Below are 21,069 nucleotides of genomic sequence, written 5' to 3'. Positions count from 1 at the left end.
TAGGGTCGCGGTCACTCCCAATGGAAGAGGGAATGCCATGCAGTCGCACTATCTCCTTTGTAAACACCTCGGCCAACACACGGGCATTAAAATGACGTTTGAGAGGAATGAAATGGCTGTATTTGGACAGCCGATCGACCACCACAAAGATCACGTCAAACCCCTTGGATTTAGGAAGACCGGTGATAAAATCTATCGATACATCTTCCCAAATCTGTTCCGGAATTGGCAACGGCTGTAACAGACCCCAAGGGGCAGCAGCGACATATTTTTGACGTTGGCAAGTATCACATTCTTGCACAAATTGCTGGATAGTCTTCTTCATGCCAATCCAATACACGTTCAGCGCTACTCGTCTAAACGTGCAATGGAAACCGGAATGGCCCCCTTTGTGGGGTAGAATGAAACTCTTTCAAGATAATCGGTATCCATGGAGACTGTGCAGAAATCACCAGCCTCCCCTCATGCAACAACACTCCTCGCACATAAGAAAACCCAAACTGAACCAGTTTGTTCTCCTTGAGCGCAAAAATGACTCTATGTAGAGCATCTTTGTGGACCTCTTCAATCAGTACAGTACAGTACAGTATAGTATACTATACTATACTATAGTATACTATAGTATACTATAGGATCAATTTATATTCAGAGATATCTTAGAATCTATGTTTCTCAATAATAAGTTAACAGAAAGCTATTATCAATAATAATCAAACCCTGTTTTGGACGCATTTTTTTATTCCGTTGATTGATAATTACTTCGTTTCGTTAGAGTCACGCTGCTTCTTCTTCGGTGTTTGTCATGAAATTTAGTTATTATTAATAGATTATAATAGTGGCCTATATTCCCACCGACGTTCATTCTGGTGGTGTGCCTTTTTCCATATATGAATTATATTAGTGATGACTTCTTCCGTTGGTGGTTATTCTAACGGTGTCTTTTATTTTCATGACTTACTTTATCTTGGCAATTTGTCCCAGATACACTGGTCTTGCCTTTCTCTCCTTAAAGCACATCTTTCTCTCCTTGAAGCAGATTCAAGTTTAAATATTTTGAGTCTCCATTATTATTGGTTTGAAGCTTCCAAATGCAGTTTTTAGAAGAACGAAGCTTGCTTTGTTCAATTGTCTGCCATGAATTTCTCTCAGCCTGATGATCAATCAGACTATCTGACTAGACTATATTTATAGCAATTCTCTCCGACTTCACATGCATCCTTGAGTTGCCTTTCCATCTTTTTTATTATTTTGTGGAGCAAAACATTATTTTCTTGTAGCAAGCTAAAGCTTAGTAAGCTTTCGCTTAGGGGGGGTGTTGGAATATTAGAAAATGTCTTATAATAACTATTATATTATATTAGGGTATCTTGAGTTATTTTCTAGGATCAATTTATAATCATAGAGATATTTGAAAATATCTCTTATTATTATGATTTGTTTCTGATTTAGGATTGAATTAGAAAATATCTTATAGTATCTATTATATTATATTATATTAGAGTATCTTGAGTTATTTCGTAGGATCAATTTATATTCATAGAGATATCTTAAAATATCTCTCATTATTATTTATGATTTATTCCTATTTAGGATTGAGTCTATGTTTCTCTATAAATAGAGATTATTAGTATTGAGTCTTTTGTAATTAAGTTAACATAAAGCTATTATCAATAATAATCAAACCCTTATTATTTTTTCTCTTCTCTTTTTCTTTAAAATCCCACAACTTCAACAAGAACAAACCAGAAAAGCAAAAAAAAAAAAAACATTCATCTCACAACTAGTTTCTTCATTTATTCAATTTTCCTAATTAACCAGAAACATTATGTATATAAGACAATTTTATAATTTTTTATCCCCACATACTAAAGTAATTATCAAGGTTATTAAAACTAGATCGACCGATTGGACTAATTAAACTAGAAAGCAGACATTTGTCTGGTCTAACTTTTTACTACGATCGGCTGGACAAACTTTTGATCTTACGACCTAAACTATTTACCAAGGTTATTAAAATCAGATCAGTCGGTTTGATTGGTTAACGCGGAAACAAGACCCTTGTCATGCTCAATTTAACGCTACGATCGACTGGTATTAGAACAGACAAACTGACAAAAAACCGGTGAAAACCAACTGATGTATGATCAGTCTGTTGTAGTGACAAATTGCACCCAACAAAGTTCCGATTCCTGTTTTAACCAGACAAACCAATAGGTCCAATTTAACAAATTTCATAATTAGAGTCAGACAAACTAGAAAAAATACCAAAAAAGTCGGTGAAAACTAGTTTCTTCATTTATTCAATTTTCCTAATTAACCATAAACATTATGTATATAAGACAATTTTATAATTTTTTTATCCCCACATACTAAAGTAATTACCAAGGTTATTAAAACTAGATCGACTGATTCGACTAATTAAACCAGAAACAAGACATTTGCCTGGTCTAACTTTTTACTACGATCAGCTAGTATTAGAATAGACAAACTGGCAAAAAAACTAATGAAAACCAGCGAATGTCTGATCAGTCGATTGTAGTGATAAATTGGACCTGACAAAGGTCCGTTTACCAAATTAACCGGACAAACTAGTTGGTCTGGTTTTAATAACCTTACTAATTAAAACTAAACAAACCAGCAAAAAGAAAAGGAAAAATTGGTGAAAACCGGTTTTTTCTATTATTCAATTTTCCTAATTAACCAAAAACTTAAAAGTACATAAACAAGACAACTTTATAAGCTTTTCATCTTACGACCTAAGCTAATTACCATGGTTATTAAAATCAGATCAGTCAGTTTGATTGGTTAAACCAGAAACCAAACCTTTGTCATGTTCAATTGATCGCAATGTTCGGATGGTATTAGAACAGACATACCGACAAAAAACTGGTGAAAACCAGCTGATGTCTGATCAGTCGGTTGTAGTGACAAAATGGACCAAACAAAGTTCTGATTCTTGTTTTAACCAGAAAAACCGGTTGGTCCAGTTTTAACAACTTTCATAACTAGAATCGGACAAACAAGAAAGAAAAAACCAAAAAAACTGGTGAAAACTAGTTTCTTCATTTATTAAATTTTCCTAATTAACCATAAACACAACAATTTTATGATTTTTTTATTCCCCACGGACTAAAGTAACTACCAAGGTTATTAAAACTAGATCTACCGATTCGACTAATTAAACCGGAAACCAGTCATTTGTCTGGTCCAACTTTTTACTACGGTTGGCTGGTATTAAAATGGACAAACTGGCAAAACAACCGGAAAAACCAGTGAAAACCAGCGAATGTACGATCAGTCGATTGTAGTGATAAATTGAACCAGACAACAGTCCGATTACCAATTTAACCGATCAAACTAGTTCGTCTTGTTTTAATAACCTTACTATTTACTAATTAAAACTAAACAAACCAGCAAATAAAAATGAAAAAATTGGTGAAAAACGGGGTTTTTTCATTTATTCAATTTTCCTAATTAACCAAAAACAAGAAAGTATGTAAAAAAATACATTTTTATAAACTTTTGATCTTACGACCTAAACTAATTATCTAGGTTATTAAAATCAGATCAGTCGGTTCGATTGGTTAAATTAGAAACCAGGCCCTTGTCATGTTCAATTTATCGCTACAATCGGCTGGTATTAGAACAGACAAACCAACAAAAACCGGTAAAAACCAGCTGATGTCTGATCAGTCAGTTGTAGTGACATATCGGACCGATAAAGGTCCAATTCTCGTTTTAACAGGTCGAACCAATCAGTACAATTTTAATAACCTTGGTAATTTAAATCAGACAAACCAGCTAAAAACAGGAAACATGGGTAAAAGGTAGCAGTTGCCGATAAAATAAGTAAAGACAATCTCAATCGATTTAACAACCTATGTAAAATTCCTTGTAACATTATCAAAGGTTGCTTAGAAATGACAACATTGTAACATGCAACACAGAAACACTGCAATGAATTGGGGAAAAGATAGAAACTGACCCAATTCTTCAGCTTTCTTTAAGCCATGTTGAAATCAAGAACCCGCTTCTTGAATAATTTACGGTTATGATTATTATCATTTGGCGTTGCGGTGTTTGAGCGAATTGTTAGATTTTTGGTGTGTTTGTGGAGTGTGTGTGTGTATGTTCCTAAATAATTTTCAAAGAGAAATCTATCTCCCCCATCACTACCCCAAAGAAAACACTAACAAATATAACCACTCTGATAATCTAAAAATCACACTATAATTCTAATAGCCCTCTCACTATCTTATAAGACGTAGATACTAATTAGATCATTAAAATTAGATTATAAAACAAATTATTAAAATAAGATATTTATAAGATTACAATAGCTGTGAGATTATTAGAAGTTTTATAAAAATATTAATACTTTATTTTACTAACAAAAATTAGCCACTATTTTTTTTTCTCTCTCTCTGACGTATATTTAACTAACAAAAATTTTGATTTTATTTCACCGTTCACCTTATTTTCTATCAATAAATCTCACTTTGTATCTAAAGGTTCTGAAACACAATCAACATTATTACTATTAAATGTCTCCTTCATCCATCAATTTTTTTCTTTTTTCAAAATCATTTAAAGACAAAAGTTCTCTAAAGTCTTCTACACCTATCTGACCCTTTACATGCCTATTTCCTTTCTCTCAATCTTCAGAAATCAACCAAAAAAGTTATAAAGGGAGATAAAGAGAAAATGAGAAAACCCCCAAAGTTAACACAAGACATAAGAGACTGAAGAAATTGAGAGCTCGTAGAGTAGGCATCTTCCATAAATCAGCTCGAGTTGAAGGGTCACTTTTGCATGTGGGTTATGTAGGTTCAGCTTAATTTCAGTTATTGTAGACACGATTTTTAGGTTTGACGTGGGGTTTTCATTAAAAAAAGAAAAACTGAGAATGAGAGGAAACTATGTGGTTTAGCATGTAGAAAATGTTGAAAAATCTGCATTTAACTCTTTTAAAAATCATCAACTCTGCATATGTTTGTGTGATGATTATAATGTGTTAATGATTTAAGAAATGGGGTTAACTATGATGGATGAACTACTAAATTAATGTGTTTTCCCTAAACCCTCTTTGTTGCGTTTTCTGCTTTTGATCAGTTTTTGCCTTTGATGCGCTTTTCTGCTTTTGATTCGTTTTTGTCTCTGATTTTGTTTTCCACTCTGATTCTCTTCTTCTTCTTCCTCTGATTATGCTACCTCTAATCTGAATATGCTTCTGGCTATGCTGCCTTTGATCCAAGTTCCTCTGATCATTTTGCCTCTAGTCAAAATCTACTTCTGTTCTTGCTGCCTCTGATCCAAGTTCCTCTGATCATGTTTCCTGTTACTCTTCCTCTGATCAAAATATACTTCTGGTCATGCTGCCTCTGATCCAAATTCCTTTGGTCATGTTGCTTCTAATCCAAGTTTCCTCTAATCATGATTTCTCTAATGCTACATTTGATCATGGCTTCTCTGCCTCTGCCTCTGATCATGTTTCCTCTTATCATGCTGTCTCTGATCAGAAGTCTGTCTCCGGTCATGTCTTCCTTTGATCCAAGTTTCTGTCTCTGATCAGAAATCTGTCTCCGGTCATGTCTTCCTTTGATCCAAGTTTCCTTTGATCACGTTGCCTTTGGTTAGAGTTTGTCTATGGTCCAAGATTCCTGATCAGAATGCTAAATTTAAATCACAGAAGCTCATGTAAACGAACAACCAACTAGGATTTTTGGGATGAATACTTGATGCAACACCCCAAATTTCATAATAAATTATTTCATTAATGAAATAAAATCTTGAATAATTAATTTGGTGTTAAAATTATTTTGGAATATATGTTGATATTTTTGGGATTAATTTTCTTTATATGTGGCATTTCTACGATGTACTAATCTTGTACATATTAGACTAAACACATGATATAAATAATAAATGTTTACATTATATTTATTTTCTAAAAGTAATAGTGTTTGTGTAATATTTTAAATAATAACATTTTAGTCAATTTTGCGTGGATATGCGCGTACGCAACTAATGTGCTACTTTTTTGTGCGTTTGACTGATGTTAACCGTGCACATAGTTATATTTCAATTATTTATATCTTTTTTCTATTTTTAATTATTTATTTTATAAATAATTATCTTGAGATAGTAATAATATTGTGTATGATTTCCTTTATTTTTATATATTTGTTACGACATTGTGATTTAATATATATTTATTATAATTTAGTAATTAATATAAAGTGTTGATTTTATATTTATTTATGTTATAATTTAAAAATAAATAAATATAATTATAGTAATTATTATGATTGTCAGAGTCTTGATTATTAATGTATTTTAAAATATTAATTACTTTATTTTATAAAATATTAGTTTTGAAATATTAGTAATATTTTATTAATTAAATTGTGTTGAAAAATGTGGATTTTATTTTAGAGTAAAATGTATTTTATGGGTTAGGTTTGTATGCAAGTAAAACCTATTTAAATAATAATAATAATAATAACGATAATAAAAATAATAATAATAATAATAATAATAATAATAATAATAATAATAATAATAATAATAATAATAATAATAATAATAATAATAATACCATAATGAAGATGATGTAAAACATGATAAACATAGGTATATCATAATTCAATAAAGCAAAACATAATCCATAAAGAGTTATATGAAAATAATGGTAAATCATCAAGAAATATATTTAATTTAGTTGTTAATAAGAAAACAATTTGAAAAACTAATTGAAAGTAAGCAAAGTTCATAAATTTGTTCATGATTATAATTTAAAACTTACAATTATTTCTTTCAGTGAATGAGGGAATTGCAAGGTAACGATTGACAAATTTTTCAAATATTTTTGCGAATGTCTTACATAAAGAAGGGCCACTTCCTTTTATAATAGAAGGATAGGTCTCAGATTACAATAATGTCTCTAAACTAATTTACATTGATGCCTTTACATAACTCAAATAACACTAATAATTCAACTTTAACAAAGGGAATAGTAAAAAGCTTAACAATACATTGCAAAAGTCAAAAGTAAACATAATATTGTCTGCCTTGATAATGACGCCAAGATAATGGGTTGCCTTTGTCAAAAGTAATCATGATGCTTTGTGTGGGAATCTTTAATGATGACAATTGGTTTTGTCGTTTAATGCATTGGGTCAAGAGTGCGGTCACATCTTACCTTTAATAATTTAGCTAACTTTAATAATTTAGATTTCTTCTATTCAATAACAATCATCTTCATTTTGTTGAGTAAATCTTTGAGATGATTCTACGAGGTTTTCATCATTATTATCTGATTTAGTAATTGTCTTTTGTAATTTCTTTAAAAATTCATTTTTATTTGTAGAAGCTAATAATTCTGCCATAATCTTGGATTTTTCTGCCAAGAACTGTCCTTTTTTAATGTTCTTTTTTGGCTTAATAAGAAATTTAGGATTTCTTCTAAATCATTTTAAGAGTGTAGAGTCTTTTAATAATTCTGGATTAAATTTGTTCCACCATTTAATTTTAATAACTCTAAATACCTAGTTAATATTAGAATCAGGAATTGATAATTCTTTTTTATATGTCCACGAGATAATCCATGAAATACCAAAGCTTGCATGAAACATTAATATCTTCATATGATCCGGAAAATTAGTTTCTTTTTTACAATAATCTAGGTATTGTTGATTCATTTGTATTGGTCTGGCCTTAGTGGGAATGTTTCTCTCATTAAAACTAGGTTCATAAGAAGGTGAGACCACATGCTTCTTTCTGGTTCAGAAAGCATTGGGGTGATATGCACATATTTCTTTTTCAAATCTATCTTGTAATTCTTTTGTTTTATCTTGTATAATTTTATTTTTGTAATTGTTCTTCTATTCTTTTATAATGAATCTCTTTGTTTATCATTCCTATTTTTTTTCTTCTTTTGAGAAATTAAATTAATGTTATTAAGACTTGATGTTGATGTTTCCTGTAACATATTTAATTCTTTAATTTTCGGTTTTTTAACAAATTCAAATTTTATTGTTTTTCCTAATGCTTTTGTAGTAAGACCTTCATGTGATACAGTGAATGAGTATATTAATGCTAAGAAAGGGTTTCATATAATTACACTTTCTCTAATGTCTTTTACTAATAAAAATGAAGTATGATAACAAATTCCATTTTTACATACCTTTGCATCAGGTAATTTATAAGTAACACCTAATCTAGAACCATTGGCTCCACTTAATCTTTCTAAGGTTTTTTCGTATTATTTCGTGGGTATTAATCCTTCTTGGATACAATTAGAGTCTGCACCAGAATCAAATAATGCAATAAGCTCAAATTTTTTATTTTTAATAATTATAGTTATTGGGCAGTACCATTTGTGTATAATTAATTTATTTAACAAAAATAAAGTTCTTTTTCTTTTATATCATTATTATTACTACTACTTTCTAACTTATGTTGTTGTTCTAATATACTTTTTCCTTTAAATTCTAAATACTTAACATCTAGTTCTAAATCCTTTTGTTTTAATAATTGAATTTCCTGTTTTATAGAAGTAATTTCATTTTGCAAGTCTTTAATAGTAATTGGTTGGGTAATAATGGGTTTAAATCTATTCATTATTTCTTTAAATTCTACTTTATGAACTATTTCCTTTTCTACTTGTTCTTTTTCTATAATTCTTTGTATCTGAATCATAAATTTTTCCTTTTGATCTGAATCAGACATTTTTTTTAATATTTCTATAAGAGTACTAGTTTGATCTGTAATAATCATATTAATTCTCTTAATTACAATCATTACAGTTACATAATTCTGGACCTAAACAATAATCTTCTTCTGAACTTTCTTCTGATTCTGATTTTTCTGATATATTATTAACATATTCTTCTTCATAAGATGATTCTTCCGACGAACTAGAGGATTCATCAATCAACATAATTTCTTCTAAGATATTAATAAGATTTTCCTTGAATTCCTTTTGTATTTCTAATTTACTGATTTCATTAATTTTTTGCATAATGTCCTAGTCTTCCACATTTAAAACATTTAATTTCTTGGTTATTAAAGACCTTTTTATTAGTTTTTTATTTTATTTTAAATTTTCTGTGTTTTCTTTATTGGTTCCTTTGGGGTGAAATTATTATTATATTTTTTCTTTTTCTTATAATGTCTAAATATTTGTTTTGGATATCTTTTCTTTATGTTTTTATTGGGAGCTTTAATTGTCTCTATTCCGAATTGTTCACAAAATGATCCTAATTATTTTTTACTTTGCACTACTTCTAATCTAATTTTATTTTGTATTTTAAAATCTGTGCATATTCCTATTCTGATTTCTACTACGTAATTCGATATTTGTCCTAAGGTTAATGTTCCATAAGGAATTATTCCATTAAATTTTGATTTAATATTAATTTTAACTTTCTCACTAAATGATTTAGGTAATCCTGCTAAAAATCTCTCTTTCCAATAATCTGCATTTCCATCTGGTCTCATATATAATTTTGACATAAATATGTCTTTAGACCATCTATAATCAGACATGGAAGGGCAATAAAGATTGACTAATTGTTCAGCAACCATTTCTTGTAATTGTAATGGGTCTCCTACAAAGGCTTTTGTGATAGCATATAATAGGGTATTTACTGAGTCCTCTTCTATTGGTATTCCATTATTATCTACTTTAACTGTTGTTAATATCATAGTTTTTTCTTCTTCAGTAACTATATTATCCCACCGTCCTTTTAATTGACCAGTGAATCCAGTGATTAATAATAATGCTGCCTTTTTATCAATATTTTCTCCTAATGTTTTAAAGGAAGTGGCTGCCATGGTCATGGCCTGAATAATATTTAATATGTTTTGTTCACTATGTCCATCTATGTTCCATTCAATAATAGAATTTCCACTATAGGCTATGGAGGTCATATAATAACTTTCTTCAAATTGTAAGTCTGGATAGCTAGGTCTAGGATAATAATTTCTAGTTTTACCTAGGTAACTAGTATTTTCACATTTTTATTTTTACTAATTTCTAACTCATTGGGGTCTTGTGATGATACATTGAGTTGAGAATTATTTGAGATTGTTAACCTTTTTAATTATTCTATTAGTTCATCTGAGTTATTTTTTAATTTTGCTTCTTTTAATTCTTTTTTAGGTACATTTATTAACTTATAAATAGGTCTTTTTGGATCTAGTTTGTAATCTTTATATGAATTAATTTCACTAGACGTACTGGGGTGATTTTTACTAACTTGTAATTCTACTCTATCTAATTGTTCCGCCATAATATGTAATATTTGATTACTAAAGTTTAATTGAGTTTGGACTCTTCCTATTTCTTTATTTTCATGATTTGGATGCTTAATTATTTTAAAGGGTGAAACTTTGAATATAATTCCATTCTTTTCTATTTTTATTGCTTCTAATGGAGGATGTATAGATTCTATTATTTTATCATCTATAGTCTTCCATTTATTACTTATTTTAGTATTAACGTTAATATGATTATTTATATTAAAAGGGTTTTCTATATCATTTTTTAAACAGTAATCTTCATACTAGTTAAAGAAATAAATATTTAATCTGATTTCTTTAAGATACTCATAGTATTTTTCTCTATAATCACTTGTTATTTCTTTTGAGAAAGTATTAAAATACAATTTTCTTTTATTTGCATTATAATCTACTTCGAAATCTTCTCTTAACCAGACTTTGTCTATTTCAAATTCTTCTTCTAATTCAATTACTCCTAATACCTGAGATGATGTTGGTGACATATCTGGTGACTCTGATCCTTGGCAATCTAGGAAAGACTCATATAATGGTTGGGGTATTGAGGGTACGAAATCTACTCATGTTAAGTTAATATTAATGGTAGATATTGAATCTACTGATTTTCTAGAACTTTTTTCAGATAAATATTTTAATGATTTGTCAATTATAAAAGACTGACTTTGATTCATTCTAATTCTTATATTGTCATCCTCTTCTAAAATAAATTGTCTAGGTTTTCTAGACTCTATTCTAGGTGTTGGCATAATTTCTTTCAATACCCATTCTTTTGGTAGTTTATCAATAATATCAGAAACCTTTAGTTTTTTAGGAGTTGTAATATTAGAACGTTTTAGATTTGCTTCAATAATTACTGTTTCATTTTTAGGTGTACTTCTTAATGCTTTAAAATTATAATTTATATTTGAAACTTTATATTTGATTTTGTAACATATATTGATATTAACTACTCCTTCATAAAATAAATCATCCATACATTGAATATTAATAACTAAAGACCTTTTCGTAAAACTGTTTTCTAAGTTCATAGAGTAATTTGGATAACAATTAAAATAAACAGGACCATCGTTTAGATTCGATTCTAATATAACAATAATGGATTCATTAAATCTTTTAACTCTATTATCACGTAACACTAATAATATGGGAGTATTTAGTCCTAATTTATGTTGTTTTTGAAAATCGAAAACCTTTGAAAACAATTTATGCCACCGAAAGTATTACTGGGTTGAGTCGCGGACTAGGTCGCTCTCTTTAAGACGTTTCGAGGCACTGCCCAAAATTGTGCAAGGCAGACTATCAACCACGAAGTCCCCAAGATAAAACAGCCCAGATACTCTGTATTCGGAGTTCTACTTCACTGTAAAAAACCGTTCTAGAATTACACCCTCAATATGGCAGTCTTACGACTGGCACTCGTAATATGGCAGTCTTACGACCGACACTCGTAATATGGCACAATGACCACTCGAAAAAGAAGAAAGAGATGAAGCAGTAAGAAGGGGGAGAAGAGAGAAAAGCCTCAGATACGGAGAGCTTTTGGTGTGATTTTCCAACTGGGGAGAACCCTCTATTTATAGAGGAAATTCGCAACTGGATCTGAGAAATCCATGGATCACTAGAACGTACGCTCCAAGTAGTGCTCTCAGAAACGTGCGCCCCAAATTCAGGAAGATGACTCTGACTTTTGACCGGACAGCTAGGAAACGTGAGACCAAAGATTAGGGTTTTGACCGGGCAAATCAGACGCACGAAATCAGGGAGGATGACTGGATCAGATATGACTAGGTGGAGGGCAGTTACGTAATACACGTTTCAATTAGAGATAGAACGCAAGTAATCAGATAATTAATTAAAAAATGATTAATTAATTTTCAGGCAAAATAATAATACACGCCAAAGCCGGGCCGAACCGGACGGACGGCGGCGGCGCGCACGTGTGTGGTGGTCAACATTGCTTGCGTTCTCCCTCCTTCACAAAATTGGGGTGCCCCTTGGGGCCCATCCCAAGTTCATTACCTCCACCTTATATACCCTACTAGTGTGTGGTATCCCTCCAATGTGGGACTTCTCAATTTTTTCAATTCACAATAACACTAGCTCTCATAAATGCCATCATTATTTTCAATGCATTTTTTATTAAAGGCATCATCATTTCCAACAATTTATGTAATGGTTTAACGGCAATTTGTATTAATCCAAAGTGAATATAATGAAATCCTTGTTTGATATGATCATCAATTATTTCTTCATTTAATAAGTTAATGGTTTCATGATGTTCAACTATTGATTTGGAAAATTCTAATGTATGACTAATTTTCTGAGATCTAAATTTGTCAAACGTACTAGTTTTATATATTTCTTTATATTTAATGTCAGACATATTCCAGTTTTGTAATTTATTTTCTATTTATGCTATTTGTAACTCTTTATTTTGATAATTGTCTTGGTCATTTCTATTATCTAATTCTTCTACAAATAATGAAGTAGAAGGTATCATGGTTTTATCTCTTCTTCTGGGTCCTAGTTCGCTCAAGGTTCTAAGGAATTGGGCCATATTTCGATAGTTTAAACTTAAGGTTTCAAAATCTTTCTTTTCTCACGGGACCTCTGATATATCTATTCTGAGAACACCTACCTCTCTCTTGGGCTTTACGGCTTACCAACAGAATCAACCACAGCTGACCAACGTTTTGATGATTAAGATTTTTAAAAATATAAGTTTAAAATATAAGAAATATAATTCAAATCCTCAGAGTCCTATTAAGGCCCTGATACCATATTGAAGATGATGTAAAACATGATAAACATAAGTATACCATAATTCAATAAAGCAAAACATAATCTATAAAGAGTTATGTGAAAATAATGGTAAATCGTCAAGAAATATATCTAATTTAGTTGTTAATAAGAAAACAGTTTGAAAAACTAATTGAAAGTAAGCAAAGTTCATAAAATTATGCATGATTATAATTTAAAACTTACAATTATTTCTTTAGGAGAATGAGAGAATTGCAAGATAGCGATCGACAAAATTTTGTTTTTAAATATGTTTTTTCGAATGCCTTGCATAATGAAGGACACTTCCTTTTATAATGGAAGGATGGATATTGATTACAATAATGCCCCTAAATTATTTAGATAACTTTCAATAAAGCAAACAGTAAAAGCTAATAATACATTGCCAAAGTCAAAAATAACTAATAATTCATTACTTTGGTCAGAAGTGACCTTCATGCTTTTGTCGGGGAATCTTTAATGATAACAAGGTGTTGACATATCTTGTCTCCTTAATACTTAATATGCCTTTAATGTCACATTTTGTTTTTCAATAATTCAAATTCATCACGTCTCTTTAATAATTCAGCTGCCTTTAATGTCACATTTTGTTTTTCAATAATTTAAATTCATCATATTTCCTTAATAATTCAACTGCCTTTAATGTCACATTTTGTTTTTCAATAATTTAAATGCCTTCTATTCCTTAACAATCATTTTCATTATGCTGAGTAAAGCTTTGAGACGATCCTTCAGAGTCTTCATTATTATTAATTTCAGACTCAGATATTGCCGCTTGTAATTTCTTCAAAAATTCATTTTTATTATAAGATGATGATAATTCTACCATAATCTTAGATTTTTCAGTCAAGAACTGTCATTTTTTAATGTTCTCTTTTGGCTTAATAATAATAATAATAATAATAATAATAATAATAATAAAATAAAATGAGACTTTAATCTATGAACATGATATAACGTAATAATAAGACTACGGCTTTAATTTATTACTACTATTGCGTGGTTTCGCAACTGGCGTGTTTCTATTTCTTGATGAACAAGATCGGAGTCGTTGAGACAACAAGTTTTTTATTAATACGAAGTCCCCGATGGATATTTACGATTTAAAAAAGAAAAGGAAAATATTTGTATTTTGGAATATTATGTTTTGATGAAACAAAAGAATGGAGATTTTCCACCAAATTGATTGATGGATGGAGGTTGCATTGTGTTTGTCTCTTTGTTTTGTTAGTTGTTATTTATTTAGTTTCAATTTATTTAAAGTGAACAATTAAATTTAGAAAGTAAAGTGAATATTTTTAATTAATTAATAACAAATTAAAGATAAATATTCTAACTATGTCATAATTAATCATGAATTTATTAGAATAATAACTCTTAATTTTTTTACTTTATTCACTTTAAAGGATATAAATCTTGTTTATTTAGATTTACGGTCGCAATTAACTTTCTCATATGGTTAAGAAAACCTATCAAGCTGTGATACATTAAAATATGTATCGAACACTATATTTCACAAATATTTGTGAATACATATATTCAAATTATTATTTTTGTTTTAAAAAAATAATTTGTCTTATACTTTACAGATACTTGGGGATATGTATCTTATATAAACTAACAAAATAAAAAAAGTGAGATAATTTTTTTAGGACATCAATTAAAATGTACATGATCCAGTTTAGGATGTTGTTACTATTTTTGAATTGAAAAAAGTTATTTCTTGATGAATGAGACTTCAAAACCATTATTTTTTTGAATGAGACTTCAAAATCATGTTTTTTAATGAGACAAGTAAAACATATTTTAAATTGTTAGCTATTGAATAAAATCAATATTTATTTAAATTCTTTTAAATATATTTATGTTGATATCCTAACACATGAATTAATATATATTATAAAAATTATTATTGTTATAATTATATACATTTTTAAAGATCGATCAATACATCATTTTTTTTAATAAATATTTATGTATATATAATTTTTTTAATAATAATTTTGCTAATGTATTTAAACCGTTTTGTATTTGAAAATTTAAAAATTTCGTATATATGTATCCTATAACACCTTCACATGTACTACATATTCGAGTTTCATAAAAAAAAACACTCGGGATTAATTAGGGGTGAGCAACGGTGTGGGAAAAATTGAAACAACCCGAAATCCAAACTAAACTATGTTCTTTGAGTTGGACAATTTTTTTAACCGGTCTAATTTTGAACTAATCTTGCCAAATTCAATTCAAATAGGCACGATTTAGGTAATATGTATTGAATATTATATTTACATGGTCACATACCCTAAAAAACGTACAAATCTAAACCAAACCAAATCATATACTTTTGATTGATTTATGCATCAGATTCAATTAAAATCAAACTAATCCGGCTTGCTAATATTCCATATACTTAGAATATTTTTTGATACATTATATGATGACTTTAATTTATGGTGTAGAAGAAGTACAAATACATATATTTTTTTTCTTATATTATAGCATAAAAGGAGTACATTAACATGGAATATGTTCCCTTTGTTATAAAAGAAGTAAAAAAAATATTAAAAAAGAAGTCATTCAATAATTTTAGTGTATTTTTGAATGAGATAATTAGAAATTTTAAATTATTCAATTAAATTTACTTCATTTATAATTTATTTATTTATTTTTATTTTGACTCAAGTGGAATTGAATTAAGCATCCTTTTCTAGTTTCCTAGTCACTACTTGAGACCACAAACGTTGTCTTTGTCTGGACTATGTTCACTTTAGAGACCACACGTGCCAAGCAAGAGTGACACAGTATAGAGTACAGCGTATAAAGTCTCAGTTTGGTAAAGAACCGATTTGAGCTACAAAATATTGTTCTCTGATTTGTAATCACTTCTCTTCTCGTTCTAAATCATGGAAGCTGTGGGTGGAGCTTTTCTCTCTGCTTTCATTGAAGTTGTTCTCGACAGGCTTGCTTCTCCTCAGTTTTCTAATTTCATCACTGGAAATAAGCTTGATGTCAATTTGATCCAAAGGTTGAAAAACACTCTTTATGCTGTTGAAGCTGTTTTGAATGATGCTGAGCAAAAACAAATCAAAGACTCTGCTGTTAACAACTTTTGAAGCTTACTCTCTTGAGCAATTGTCTGAGGAGGATTGTTGGTCTGTGTTTGCAAACCATGCTTGCCTTTCTCAAGAAAAAGTTGGCAAATAGATTGTTAGAAAATGTAAGGGATTGCCTTTAGCAGCACAATCACTTGGGGGTTTGTTGTGACGGAAACGTGACATCGGGGATTGGAATAATATTCTCAATAGTAATATTTGGGAAATTGATGAAAATGAGAGTAAGATCCTTCCAGCACTAAAAATTAGTTATCATTATCTCCCTCCCTATTTGAAACGTTGCTTTGTTTATTGCTCGTTGTATCCTAAGGATTATACATTTGATGAAGACAATTTGATCTTGCTGTGGATGGCAGAAGATCTCTTACAGCCTCCAAAAAATGGAAAGACTTTGGAAGAAGTTGGTTATGAGTATTTTAATGACTTAGCTTCAAGATCTTTTTTTCAACGTTTTGGAAGTGGAAACCACTCCCGGATTTTTGTGATGCATGATCTGGTGCATGATTTAGCAACATTGATTGGGGCAGAATTCTACTTTAGAACAGAAAAACTTGGGAACGAAACGAAGATTGGTAACAAGACTTGTCATTTAGCATTTAACAAGTTAAGTGATCCAGTGACGGATAACTTTGAGATTTTTGACCGAGCAAGATATCTTAGGACTTTTTGGACCATCGATTATAGACCTACTCCATTCAACAATGAAAAGGCATTATGCATTGTTTTGTCGAATTTGAAGTGCTTGAGAGTTTTGTCATTTCAAAGATTTTCAAATCTTGATACATTGCCTGACTCGATAGGTGAACTGATTCATTTGCGTTATTTGGATCTCTCTTCCACAACTATAAAGACACTACCAGAGTCAGTGTGTAATCTGCATAATCTACAAACCTTCAAGTTGTACTATTGTGATCAACTAACCAAACTTCCCAATGGCATGCAAAAGCTTGTGAGTTTGCGCTATCTTGATATCCGCTTAACTCTAAAGTTAGAAGATATGCCTAGAGAAATGAGCAAATTAAACCATTTGCAACATTTGAGTTACTTTCTTGTGGGCAAGCATAAAGAGAAAGGGATCAAGGAGTTAGGAACACTATCAAATCTTCACGGATCACTTTCCATTAGTAAATTAGAGAATGTTACCGACAACTTTGAAGCATCACAAGCGAAAATAATGGAAAAGAAGTACCTTGAAAAATTATCCTTTAAATGGTCTGATAATGCAAAAGACCAATTTACAAATTCACAAAGTGATATGGATATACTTGACAAGTTACAACCTGCCAAGAACCTAAAAAAGGTGTCTATATGTGGATATAGAGGCACGAGATTTCCAGAATGGGTTGGAGATCCTTCCTACCACAATTTGACTGAGTTATATTTGTCTGATTGTCATAATTGTTGTATTCTTCCACCACTTGGACAATTACGCTCTCTCAAGAAATTGAGAATCAGTAGAATGAGTATGTTGGAGACTATTGCATCTGAATACGGTGATTCCTTTTCAGGGATTATCTTTCCCTCCCTTGAACGTGGTGATTCCTTTTCAGGGATTATCTTTCCCTCCCTTGAACGTCTTCAGTTTGATAACATGCCATGTTGGGAAGTGTGGCATCATCCGCATGACTCAAATGCTTATTTTCCTGTACTCAAGTTTCTTAAGATTAGTGGTTGTCCCTTATTGAGGGGAGATTTGCCATCTCATCTTCCTGCTTTGGAAACAATTCAGATTGAACAATGCGACCAACTTGCTTTTTCTCTCCCATGGGCTCTTGCCATCCGCAGATTAGAGATACGTAGAAACAATAAAGTAATGTTGCGAGAGCTACCCCTTTCATTGGAAGAGATCGAAATTCAAGGAAGAGACACAACGAAGTCCTTCTTTGAAATCATTGCCATCACCCTACCAATTTCCCTGAAAATTGTAAAGTTCGAGGACTGTTCGTCTTCGTTTCCTGGAGATTGTTTACCCGCATCATTACTGAGTTTGTCCATCATAAATTGTAAAAATATAGATTTTCTAAAGCAAAAGCAGCATCACGAGTCACTTCAATGGTTGTATATAGATAGTAGTTGTGATTCTCTGACAATCTTCCCACTGGAGACCTTTCCCAACCTCGGTAGTCTCGACATCCACAAGTGTGAAAATCTAGAATGTATATCCGCTTCGAAGATTCTTCAAAATCTTAACGACATTTTCATTACCAACTGCCCCAAATTAGTTTCATTTGCAAGAGATGGATTGCCTGCGCCCAACTTGAGAAAATTGTTTGTGTTCAGTTGTGTTAATTTAAAGTCATCGCCTTGTCACGCAAATACTCTTCTCCCGAAGTTAGAATACCTGAGTATATGAGATTGCCCAGAAATGGAGACGTTTTGTGAAGGTGGTATGCCGCCTAGCTTGAGATCACTTGAGATAGTGAAATGGAGACGTTTTGTGAAGGTGGTATGCCGCTTGCCTCTCGTAAGTACCAAATGTGACTGTGCACAGAGCTGGACAAACCAATCCAAATAATTTGCGGTAGACGTCAACAGGTTCCTATGCCCTCTCCAAATGATGTTGCACAGTTTTGCAGCTGGATTTAGTTATTATTTCTGCTTTTTAATGGAGTCCTCACAAGTATAGGTACTGCTATCCTATCTTTCTGATTTTAATTTTTGTAATTTGTAAACCTGTTTTAGCCTTGTCTATCTATAGCTCTATATTCCTGCAACAACATTATGTTATTAGCTTCAGCTCTATCTTTCTGTAACATCACTTTATCTTTTTGTAACAGCACTTTAATCTCATGTAAATCTATATAATAATGTTGCAATTATTCTGGTTCAGGCAAATTGCTATGATTATGCTGCTTCACCTATGTTATGAATTCTGTTTTGGGGTGATAGGGTCTTATGCATGAGAATACTGAAGTAGGGAAATGATGAGTGCTGGATATAGGAAGGGTTTCTATCTCAGCAAGGGCGTTCTCTCTCATCAGAGCGTAATTATCATTTCTGCGAGGAGATCATATCATCTCCATCCATTGTTATTTTTCAATTCATTTTGCTATTCTGTGTTGGCTCATAACATGAGAGATTAATTAGTCTATTTCATTTTCGATCCATTGTTATGAATTAAACTTCTGTTGTTGTTTTTAATCTTCTTTCTTTTCAGCTGGTGACTTAATTAAGGATTCTCATTCTATTGACTCTTGGGTTAGTGTTCTGGTTTTTGAAGCAGCTGGTCTATAATTGTTAAGCCCTTCCAAACTAAATTTTCATTTATTCCTTCATTAAAAATAACAAGTTATGAATGCATTTTTTCATTGAACTTTTAATTGGATTTCACTTAGTTTACATTAGAGATTGTTGTCAATTAGTCGCTATGGATAGTCAATACCAAATGTGCCAGATTTCGGCTCAGTCCACCAGCAAAGACTTATCAGCAAGTCTACAAACTCTCTTGAATCACTTGATTCTTTGCTTTCAGCCATTAATTATAACAATGACACGGTCATTCAGAGACGGTCAAACACAGTCAATGACCGAGGTTTTTTTAGGACCAGGGATGATCAAATTGAACTCAATCAAATAAACTCAATTTCTATTCATTTGAGCATGATTTTACGCCAATTTATAAGACTGAGCCAAACTATTATAGGATGTAGAATAATAATTTCAGTGTGATGTAAATAATAGTAATTATATAAAATTTAAAATTAAATCATAATTAAAAGTGACCGTCTTTTTAGAGTTTTTTTTTCTTCACAAATATGACAACTATTACATGAGCACAAACATAAATAAACATCATTACCCTCGTCTTTACTCCAATTTATCACGAGTTTACACAATTAAACTAACCCAAATTTACATTAATCTATCAATGAGTTTGAAAACTTTTTAAGGATAACTTAATTATAGAGCAACAAACAACCTTATAAATAACCTAGAAAACAAACACATATTTCTTTTGATCTGTTTGATTCTTTCGTAAATTTCCATGGTAATAAATATAAATATTATATATATATATATATATATATATATATATAATATAAATAAGAGAGAATATTACTATTGAATTTATTTATATATAACATAAAGATATGAATATGTATCTGTCCCAATAGGGGTAGCAACAAAAATAATGAACTACAAGAAATAATGATAAGTTCGTTTACAATACGGAGTCGCCATCATTGTTTATTTGTTAGGAAAAACATTGAAAAAACTCTTAAAAAGCAAAAAGTATTCAAAAATCAAATTTTCGATTAGGAGTGGATTATGTAGGAAAAGTATTAGTATCCTACAATACTCATTTGAGAGTTTATTTACAGAAACAAAATATAAGGAATTTTTAAATTAAATATATACATAAGAAATTTTTAAATTAAATATACACATGTTAAGAAAAAATAGAAAAATAGGTTAAACAAAAAAATAAAAAATAAATAGTAATAAATACAAGAGCTAAAACAAGGGGTTGTTGTTGTTGTTAGTACCCACTCAATTAGGGGTAAAGTTAACAAATTAGTGCAGCAACACATGTTTATTTTTTATTTTTATTTATATATATTTTTTGTAACAAAAAAAAAATTAAATATATTTAATATTAATCATTTAAAAAATCATTAAGGCAAACATACAAGACAAATATGAAAAAAATTATGGGACATGTCAAATAACGTATAATAACAGTAATGTATTATTATATTATTAAAATATATTAATAAAAAATTGAGATGCTACACTCTTCTTCCCATTAAAGGGGATAGTAAAGTAAACATAAGAAATCAACGATTGAAAGATAATTATTTTATAACTTAGAACATCATCTTCATCAAGACTTCATGGATTCTTCCGGTAC

At 30.4% G+C, this 21,069-nt stretch overlaps 1 protein-coding gene across 2 annotated transcripts; it reads left to right on the top strand.

The window, feature by feature from the left end:
• Positions 1–15,943: 15,943 nt before the first annotated feature.
• On the top strand, positions 15,944–19,436 carry LOC101499997 (putative disease resistance protein At3g14460). Of its 2 annotated transcripts, none has more exons than XM_073368375.1 (2): positions 15,944–18,843; positions 19,048–19,436. In XM_073368375.1, exon 1 carries the CDS (start codon positions 16,567–16,569, stop codon positions 18,568–18,570), a length of 2,004 nt encoding a protein of 667 aa, XP_073224476.1. In that variant the 5' UTR covers positions 15,944–16,566; the 3' UTR covers positions 18,571–18,843; positions 19,048–19,436. The 2 variants fall into 2 exon arrangements, with proteins under 2 accessions (XP_073224476.1, XP_073224477.1); XM_073368376.1 differs by having other exon boundaries at positions 18,995–19,436.
• The last annotated feature ends 1,633 nt before the right edge of the window (positions 19,437–21,069 follow it).

Source organism: Cicer arietinum, chromosome 5 (assembly GCF_000331145.2).
Source record: "Cicer arietinum cultivar CDC Frontier isolate Library 1 chromosome 5, Cicar.CDCFrontier_v2.0, whole genome shotgun sequence".
NCBI classification, from domain to species: Eukaryota; Viridiplantae; Streptophyta; class Magnoliopsida; order Fabales; family Fabaceae; genus Cicer; species Cicer arietinum.
Note: the sequence above shows the minus strand (reverse complement) of the source record. Positions and strands in the feature narration are given on the sequence as shown.